This window comes from Microtus oregoni, unplaced genomic scaffold (genome assembly GCF_018167655.1).
Source record: "Microtus oregoni isolate MIOR12 unplaced genomic scaffold, Mior012 000003F_ref0000135, whole genome shotgun sequence".
Lineage (NCBI taxonomy): Eukaryota > Metazoa > Chordata > Mammalia > Rodentia > Cricetidae > Microtus > Microtus oregoni.
In genome coordinates this window covers 23904094-23914410 of record NW_024543062.1, presented here as the reverse complement: position 1 = coordinate 23914410, position 10317 = coordinate 23904094, and the positions used below count along the sequence as shown (strand labels likewise).

At 37.4% G+C, this 10317-nt stretch overlaps 1 protein-coding gene across 1 annotated transcript; it reads right to left on the bottom strand.

Annotated features, from left to right (window-relative positions):
• Positions 1–233: 233 nt before the first annotated feature.
• LOC121445935 (zinc finger protein 431-like) lies at positions 234–6017 on the bottom strand. The gene is made up of 4 exons (XM_041648111.1): positions 5889–6017; positions 3711–3837; positions 3456–3516; positions 234–2251 (listed from the first exon to the last, which is right to left on the bottom strand). Exons 1-4 carry the CDS (start codon positions 6015–6017, stop codon positions 955–957), a joined length of 1614 nt encoding a protein of 537 aa, XP_041504045.1. The 3' UTR covers positions 234–954.
• Positions 6018–10317: the final 4300 nt, after the last annotated feature.

Here is a 10317-nt window from a genome sequence, read left to right as displayed (position 1 = left end):
CTTGTGTTGTAGGAGAAGATTCTTGTTCATTCCTGGCTGTACAGACTCAAAATAATCACACAGAAACTATACTAATTAACAGTGCTTGGCCTATCTTATTAACTAATACTGACATCTTAAATTACCCCATTCCTAGTATTTTGTATTTTATCACAAGACTTGTGATTTACCAGTAAGGTTCAGGGCATCTGTCTCCTTCAGCAGATACATGGAGTCTGACTCCACTTTCTTTTCTCCTCTATCTCTGCGTGGAATTCCTGCCTTGCTCTATTCTGCCCTGCGAAGGGACCAAAGCAGCTTCTTTATTAACAATGGTAACAAAATATATTCACAGCATACAGAAGGGAAACTCAAATCACTGTGTAGGTGATTATAAGTGTTTTGACTGAAGATCTTACCAAATACTTTATAATAAGAAGTCCTCAGTATCTTTTTCACGTAGTCATTGTCTATTGTAATATACAGAGATTTTAACAGATTATTGCACACAAAAAGTTGTATTCCTATATAAAGTACAAAACTTTATCATACTGAATATATTCAAAGGCTTTCTATGCAGTATGATTTTTCTCGTGACTTAGATTATTCATATATTCAAATGCTTTACCATACTGATGATATTCACAGACTTAATCTCCAGTGTGTGATCTTTTATGCATTTGAAGAGTCCTGTGAAGTGCAAAGGCTTTACCACACTCATTACATTCATAGGATTTCTCTCCAGCATGTGTTAGTTCATGTCTTTGAAGATGACTATGATAAGCAAAGCCTTTAGCACAATAATTACATATGTAATGTTTCTACCCTGTATGGGTTCTTTTGTTTTCAGAGATCACTATACATGCAAAGGCTTTACAACATTGATTATATTCATAGGGTTTCTCTCCAGTATGTGTTCTTTCATGTGCTTGGAGACTACTGTGACAAACAAAGGCTTTACCACACTGATTACTTTTATAGGGTTTTCTCACCAACATGGCTACTTTCATGACTTTGTAGATGAATGTGCTGTGCAAAGGCTTCAACACACTGATTACATTCATAGGGTTTCTTTACATTATGGGTTCGTTTATGTTTTTGGAAACTACTGGGATATACAAAGGCTTTGCCACACTGATTACGTTCATACAGTTTTTCTCCAGTATGGGTTCTTTTATGCTTTCGGAGAATACTGGGATATGCAAAGGCTTTGCCACACTGATTACATTCATAGGGTTTCTGTCCAGTATGGGTTTTTTCATGATCATGGAGACTACTGGAATATGCGAAAGCTTTCCCACACTGATTACATTCATAGGGTTTCTCTCCAGTATGGCTTCTTTCATGATCCTGGAGACTACGGGATCTTGCGAAAGCTTTACCACACTGATTACATTCATAAGGTTTCTCTCCAGTATGGCTTCTTTTATGCTTTCGGAGAGTACTGTGATCTGCAAAGGCTTTACCACACTGATTACATTCATAGGGTTTCTCTCCAGTATGGCTTCTTTCATGAGTTTGAAGATAACTGTGCTGTGCGAAGGCTTTACCACACTGATTACATTCATAGGGTTTCGTTCCAGTATGGCTTCTTTCATGATATTGGAGACTATTGGAATATGCGAAAGCTTTACCACACTGATTACATTCATAGGGTTTCTCTCCAGTATGGCTTCTTTTATGTCTTTGGAGACTACTTTGATCAGCAAAGGCTTTACCACAGTGATTACACTCATAGGGTTTCTCTCCAGTATGGGTTCTTTCATGAGTTTGAAGATGGTCTTGCCTTGTGAAGGCTTTACCACACTGATTACATTCATACAGTTTTTCTCCAGTATGGGTTCTTTTATGCTTTCGGAGAGTATTCAGATGTACAAAGGCTTTGTCACACTGATTACATTTATAGGGTTTCTCTCCAGTATGGGTTATTTTATGCTTTTGGAGATTACTGTGATCTGCAAAGGCTTTACCCCACTGATTACATTCATAAGGTTTCTCTCCAGTATGGCTTCTTTCATGAGTTTGAAGATGGTCTTGCCGTGCGAAGGCTTTACCGCACTGATTACATTCATAGGGCTTCTCTCCAGTATGTGTTCTTTTATGCATTTGAAGAGTATGGTGACGTGTAAAGGTTTTGCAACACTTGTTACATTCATAGGGTTTCTCTCCGGTGTATGATCTTTTATGCATTTGAAGATGAGTGTGATATGAAAAGGCTTTACCATACTCATTTTCTTCATAAGGTTTCAATCTAGTGTGTGTTTTTTCATGCCTGTGAAGACGACATGCAAAGGTTTTAAGACATTGAGTATATGCAGAAATTTTGACTTTTTTCATCCCTACAATGATAATGGTACATGTGAAAGCATTACTACATTTAATACATTGTTGAATATTTATATCTGTATATATTAATTTTACAATTTAGTCAATTTTAAAGAAGAATTATATGTTAAAGTTTTATCACCATATATACAACCTTGTTTTTCCCCTTCATTAAGGCTTGCTTTTTCATCTTTGAGGATAACTGATAACAGCCTTTATTACATGATTTACATTTCCAGAATCTTTTTTTCTGTATGAGAATTTTCATGTATTTGAAGAGAACTGAAAAAACTCAGAGCTTTACTACTCTTATTGCATTCATAATGTTTCCTATAATGTGAGTGAAATTACATTTGCTAAGTCTACTAGGACAAACAGAAGTTTTTACATAGTACTAGTACTCATGGCGCTTTTCTGAAATGTGAGCTTGTTGATATATTAACAATGAGACTAGGAAAACAATGACTTGTATACCTGTACATCAAATTCAACAAGTATACTCAACATGGGGACTGCTATATATCTTCTATTTGTTCTAAGAGAGAGGTATGTTATATTTCTTCACTTCACTATGCTCATGTGGCTTGTATCCAGAGGAACAAATGATATCCTAAGTAAAGGAAGAATAACAAATATAAGGCTTCTTCATTGAGTTCACAGTTTGACTTTCTGTCCTCATAGACTTTTGGTATCTGGATTGAGGCCTCTCCAGGACAGCTGTCCCTTGATTTGTGACTCTAACTACCCTCTCACTAAAATTAACACCGTCACTAGTATATGAGATAAACTACCTTTTCTATGGAATATTAGTGTAATACAGAGTTTCAGAGATATACTTATCATGTTTTCAACATGTATATCTTTTATAATATGAATACTATGAAATAAATGCACTGACAATTTTGCAGTAAAGCTCTCATTGTATCATGATTGAAATGGAAATATAGGTTAAGACATCATTTCCTTACTTCTTTCTTAAAAGAATGACTTGCAAATGCAGTTCACCTATATGAAATTAAGGTATATGATTTTGTGATAATTTTAATAATCATCAATGCACTTTATTACATTGTGGTTTTGGTTGAAAATATATAGGATACATTATAAATTCTTCAGGGGTACATATGTATGAGCTTATACATGGAAATTACCTTTCAAGTCTTCTAGAATTTTGACAACATTGTTCATTATTATGGTCTTCCCAATTATATCCTAAAATATAGTGACAGAAAAATTTATGATATATATTAAAAATTGTAAAAAATTTAGTTACCATATAAGAAAATCTTAAAACCATGCCTGATTTCTTTACCCATTCTTCTTTCTCAATGATATTACAAAAGAGCATCATTAACCAATGAACACTTGTCCCCTTATTTGACACATAAAAAATAATTTAGTCTTACCTATAGTAGTGAGGTTTCTGTAGGTCTCTACCATCACATCTTTGTAGAGACTCTTCTGGGAAGGATTCAGCAAAGTCCATTCTTCCCAAGTGAAGTCAACATGCACGTCATCATAGGTCACTGCATTCTAAAATATCCCATACATGTGTACAACAGAAAGTATGATTGGACAACACTGTAAATGTGTACTTCTTTGACACTATCATTATATAATTCTGGTGCTCCCCATACTTATTCCATGACATAGACATCATAATTTAATCACCAAATCACCTTAGAAACAAACTGATCCCGAAGTTCACCATTGCCATTTCTGAACCATTTGAATGGGATATCACCTTGCAAGAGAAATGCCTACTACCCAACAATGAAAGATACATAAACAGATCAACAATACAGAGTACAGATAAGAGAAATTGTATGAATGATTAATTTCTGAGTACAAAAAAGAAACATAAAATGAAAAAGCAGGATGCATTGAATCATTCCTCTAATCCTTGTACTCAGAACGCTAAAGCATGAATATTTCTCTGCCTCTGAGTTGAATACCAGCCTAGTCCATGCAATCACTTCTAGGGTAGGCAGAAATACGTGTTAAATACCTCTTTCACATGATAAAAATCAAACAAACAAACATAAAACTTAGGAATAACTCACAGGTTTTTGCTGAAGTTTCTACAAAAGTTAGGCATTCACATCAACTATTTATTCATCTACCAGAAACCTGAAGTGCCCCAATTTAAACTGCAACATAAATAAGATTTGACTAAAAGGCACTGTGTGTTTAAAAAGTTACAAATGGACAAATGAACATAATAGCAATTAATATGCTGATTACAAATAATCAACACAGAGCAGGAAAGATGGCTCAACAGTAAAGAGTCCTCCTGGTCTTGTGTACCAATGACTTCCATGGGGGAAAATAACTATGCATTACTCCAAGTGCAATGTTTCTAGTACCATCTTTGATCAATGTAAGGAAGGAACAGGTACTCACATGGTGCATAACCATGCATACAGGTAAAATACTCTTTTTAAGATAAAAATTCAAAACAAAACAGGCAGAAAGAAGGTTATGCACCTGCAATCCAATGTCTCAGAAGGCACAGGTAGTATTAATGTCATGAATACATGCCATCCAGGGAAAGATAATGATACCCTCTGTAAAATTTAAAATTTAAGATATGGGTGAAGTTCACTACAATAGCGTATGCTTGATAAAAAAAATTGATATAAAAACAAAAAAGTCAGGAATGCGGGCCCACCTTAAATCTCAGCACTATGGAGTCAGAGTTAAGAGGTACTCTGAGTTTGAAGCCAAACTGGTATATAGAGCTACTTTCAGGACAGCTAGGGCTACACAGACAAACCATGTCTTCAAAAATAAATCAACAAAAATAAAAAGAGTAGGCTACCAAACAACCTTAGCACCAAATAGCAGCTAGTTCTACTAAACCTTATGTGATTTAGTGATAGAGTTTATGATGGTGGGGAAGTAATGACAGAAAGATGACTGATTAGTTTCAACCACAACACAGTAGGCACAAAGAACAGAAAATGGGTTGAGGCTATAGAAACTCATATATGGGATTCCAATCTGTATGCTGTGATTATCATTGGTTAATAAAGAAACTGCTTTGGGCCTATAACAGAGCTATAGGACAACTCCAAGGTGGGTTGGGAAAACTAAGCTGAATGCTGGGAGAAAGAAGGCAGAGTCAGACAGAAGTCATGTAGCTTGCAGAAGACAGATGCTGAGAACTTTATCTTGTAAGTTATACCCACATTGCAATACACAGATTAATAGAAATTGATTAAATTAACATGTAAGAGTTAGCCAATAAGTCGCTAGAGCCAATGAGCTAAGCAGTGATTTAATTAATACAGATCCTGTGTGATTGCTTTCGGGCTGAGCAGCTGGGAACTAACAAGCAGTTTCCCATAATAAACGCGACCACGAAGCCAACTAAAATCCACTTACAATCTTAGAGAGCTTGGAAAGGAATTCTAGACACTAAAAAATGAAGTTTAGCTACATTTCTTTCCCCAAATGGGCTTTGCTTACTGGTGACATGCTTTGGCACCTTTAAGAGAGGTTTTCCTGATTTAGAGGTAGCATAAAAAAAAGCTGCACCATTTTGAAATGCCGGCTTTCTGGGCTGTGCTGTCAGCACGAACTCTGACTCTTTCTGGAGGACCAGTTATGGGGTCTGTGAGAAGATTGCTAATGGCAACTGAGACCCCGTGAATGCCTGAAAATGGGGCAATGTACATGGCTCTCGGAGGCAGCAAATGTGCCTCTACCATCTTGGACTGTGTGGAGCAAGCAGCCAGGACATATTTTCTCTACCAATGGCACAGCTTAAGTTCATAAGAAGTGCTTAGCATTTTAAGAAGCACACTCCTGAACAGGAAAGAATTACAAATACACAATAGTACAATTTCATACATAAAAGACCTCTAAATGAGACAGAGTGTGTTTTAAAAATGTGCATAGAGTTGGGAGAGAAAAGGAAAATAATAGAGTTATAAAAAGATGTAAATGGCTTATAAAAAATGAAACGAAGTCTTTAAAGAGACAGAGAACAGACAGTCATAAATTAAAAGAGTAAGGACAATAAAATAAATATTAAAAAGTAATAGAATAAAAACAACTAACCCACGTAAAGAAGGACTGTATACAGAGTGTCTGGATTATGTATATTATTTTGTTTTCTTTGAATTTTTGAATGAGGAAATAAAAACATTTTCAAACCAAATGCAGAATAATAATTTTTTTTAAAGAAACAGCATATGATTTGTATTACACACCTAAAGCAACTTGCTTTGCTCTAATTGATTTATGAATCACAAGGATTTTGGAAAAGAAGTTTATCCCCACATTTTGTATATGTTTATGTGTGAGAAAGAATGTCTCCCATGTGTATACAGGTGACATATAAGAAAAGAGGATGTCAGATCCCCTGAATCTGGAGTATGAGGTGGTTCAGAGCCTCCCAACTTGGATATTGGGATACAAACAGGCCTAATAATTTCGAGTCACTAAAAACTCTTAAAATATAGACAGGCATGAGCTGAGCAACACTTCAGCTATATCACTCTGGTTATCTATGGGGAAAACACTTTGTAAATTTGTAAAGCTACTATCAAAATCAAAATAGCAGTTCCTCAGAAAATTGGGAATAGATCTACCGCAGGATATTGTTGTACCAGTCTTGGGCATATACCCACAGATGATCCATCCTATGGTTAGTTTTTTTTACTCTTTGGCTCTTTTGGAAGCCCACCATCCAGTTCCCAAATAAATCACACGGAGTATTATTCTTACCTATGAATGCCCAGCCTTAGCTTGGTTCTTGTCAGCTTTACTTAATTTAAATTATTCTATCTACTTTTTGCCTTGAGGTTTTATCTTTATTCTATATACCTTTCTTTACTTCCTACTCTGTGGCTGTGAAGTGGGGTGGCTAGTCCCTGACATTCTCCTCTTTCTCTTCTTGGTCCTCAATCCTTCTCTCTTTCTCCTTTTATTTATTCTCTCTGCCTGGCATCCCAACCTATCCCTCTCCTGCCTAGCTATTGGCCATTCAGATCTTTATTAGACCAATCAGGTATTTTAGGCTGGCAAAGTAACACAGCTACACAGAGTTAAAAAATGTAATGTAAGTTTGGGGTGAGTTTTGGACCCATGTCAGCAGCCCAAGACAGGAAACTCAGAAGTTCCTCATCCTCCCTATACTTCCTGGGCTCCCTGCTGGGCCAATACTCCCAGCATACTGCCTCTCTCTTCCTATCCCACCCAGCTTGCATCCAGAACCCTCCCCCCTTCTGCCTCCCTTCCCCCTTTGGGGCGCTGGGGCTAAATCCCGAGGGCAACCTAGCGGGCGGGATCTCCTTTGTTTCAATAGCCTGCCTGCAGCAAGCAAGGTAGGTGCTTTGTTTACGAGCTACCCAACCAGCACAGAGATCTGATCTCGGCACCAGAAGAGACATCACTCCACCACCAGGAGAGCCATCACTGGGGAGTGCCATCACTGGGAAGGTACATCAGTAGGCAAGGAGACCTGATCCTGTAAAAGAACATCCATAGGGAAGCATTCGGAGGAAGTGATGGGCAGGCGCCAATGCAAGAATTCACCCAACAATCTGAAAAACAACATGAAACCACCAGAACCCAGCGACCTCACAACAGGAAGACATGAACACCTTAATCAAGAAGAAGTAGAAAAAATTGACTTTATAAATATGATAGACGCCCTTAAACAGCATGTAAAAAATGCCCTTATAGAAATGGATGAGTAGTATAACAGAAAGTTTGAAGAACTGAATAAATCAGTGAATGATACCCTAGGAAACCAAGGAAAAACAATCAAACAGATAATGGAAACAGTTCAAGACTTGAAAACTGAAATGGAGGCAAAGAAGGAAACACAAACAGAGGGCCGGCTGGACATGGAAAATCTAGGTAAACGAATAGAGACTACAAAAACAAGCATAACCAGGAGAATACAAGAGATAGAAGAAAGAATCTCAGATTCCGAAGATAACAAAGAGAAAATAAACGCACTGATCAAAGAAAATAGTAAATCCAACAAACTCTCATCACAAAACATTCAGGAAATCTGGGACACAATAAAAGACCAATCCTAAGAATAATAGGAGTAGAAGAAGAACCTCGTGGTGCTACACAGATTATTAGAAATGGGTTAATCAAGATGTGAGAATTAGCCAGTAAGAGGCTAGAACTAATGGGCTTGGCAGTGTATAAAAGAATACAATTTTGCCGGGCAGTGGTGGCACACACCTTTAATCCCAGCACTCGGGAGGCAGAGGCAGGAGGTTCTTTGTGAGTTCAAGGCCAGCCTGGTCTACAAGAGCTAGTTCCAGGACAGAAACCAAAAACTACAGAGAAACCCTGTCTCGAAAATAAAAAAAAAAAAAAAAAACTGTGTGTTATTTCGGATGTAAAGCTAGCACTGTGGGTGGCCAGGCGCGGGGAACATAGCCCACCACTCCTTCTACACTATGACATCTTTTGGTCAGTAAATAGCTAAGCTCTGACCCCAAACATGCTTTTTTATCTAAATATGATCAAAATATCAAACAACACACTGCAACCTCTCATATAGCTCACTCTTGCTACTTCCACACCCCTATGCACTTCTCCATGGCAGAAGTCCCATAGCTTGGGTATCTCAACATCCTGTGGTCTGAAATGTGACCCAGCTTCATCTCCACCACTTCCTTTAATGAACTCTCAGAATCTCTTCTTCACTGGGGATCTGACTCTGCCAAACAGAGATGGGCAAAATACTGATGACCTGATCACAAAAAAAGAATCCATGACCTTTATATTTTGCATCTTTCTTGTTTTCTGAATCAGTATGACATAGGTAATCCTGCCAAGATTTGATGGACCCTACAAAGCTTGGACCAAATTTGCTGCAAGTTCTATATGATGTTGCTCCTGGGACAAGGAATTACTTTGTGTACTCTTTCCAAGAATTAAGGGCTTAGTTAGATCCAGTCTTACATATGGAGCATGTTCCTAGACTTCAAATGTACAGCCAGGCTCTTCCCTTTAATGGTGCTAAAATAGTTGACAAACTCTGCATCCTTTTACCACTGGACTGCCATCTGAAACTACCTAGTATTGTTTTACTTAACAAAACACACTGTTTTGATGTGCGATGTCCCTCTGAATGCTGAAAATATGTGTTGCTTTCTTTGGTTGATGAATAAAGCTGTTTTAGCCTATGACAGGGCAGAATATATCTAGCTAGGAAATCCAAACAAATACAGAGAGAAAGAAGGTGAAGTCAAGGAAACTCCAAGAGCTGCAGGCAGAACAAGATGTGAGGTAACAAGTCATGAATCAGGTAGCAAATATATACAAAATATTGGTTAATTTAATTATAAGAATTAGCTAGTATTAGTCTGAGTCATTGGCTAAATATTTATAATTAATATAAGCCTCTGAATGGTTATTTCGGAGCTGGAAGATGGGAAGGAAAACTTGCAGCTACACTCGTCATCTTTTTCTTCTTGTTTTTTTCACTGTAGACCTGAATGAGTCATCAGTAATAACCATCCAATAGAAGCAGTATTTTGTATAGGAAATCAGTTTATAACTCTGTAATTCTGCCTAAGGTCTTTTTCAGGACAAGGAGAGAATAAGAAAGATTAGGACAAAAATATCACACAAATGATCTATAGATAATTTTTTCATGAAGTCTTCTAAGCACCTGTGCTTGTGTACCAAGCTAAGATCACCTGATGATGCCACAAGGAATGAAGTCAGACTTGGGCTAGAAAGGCCACAACAAGACAAGGCTATGACAGTTTTATTGAGGACACTCAGACTCTGTATTTATCAAATATAGAAGATAATGGCAATTTCTAGGATCAATACTCTTGTAGCTTCCAGGATGTTATGGAATTCCCCTCTGTATGCTGTGAATATGTTTTATTCCCATTGGTTAACACAAAAAAACTGCGTTGAGCACTTGGGAGGCAGAGACAGGTGGATCTCTGTGAGTTCGAGACCAGCCTGGTCTACAGAGGTAGTTCCAGGACAGGCTCCAAAGCCACAGAGAAACCCTGTTTC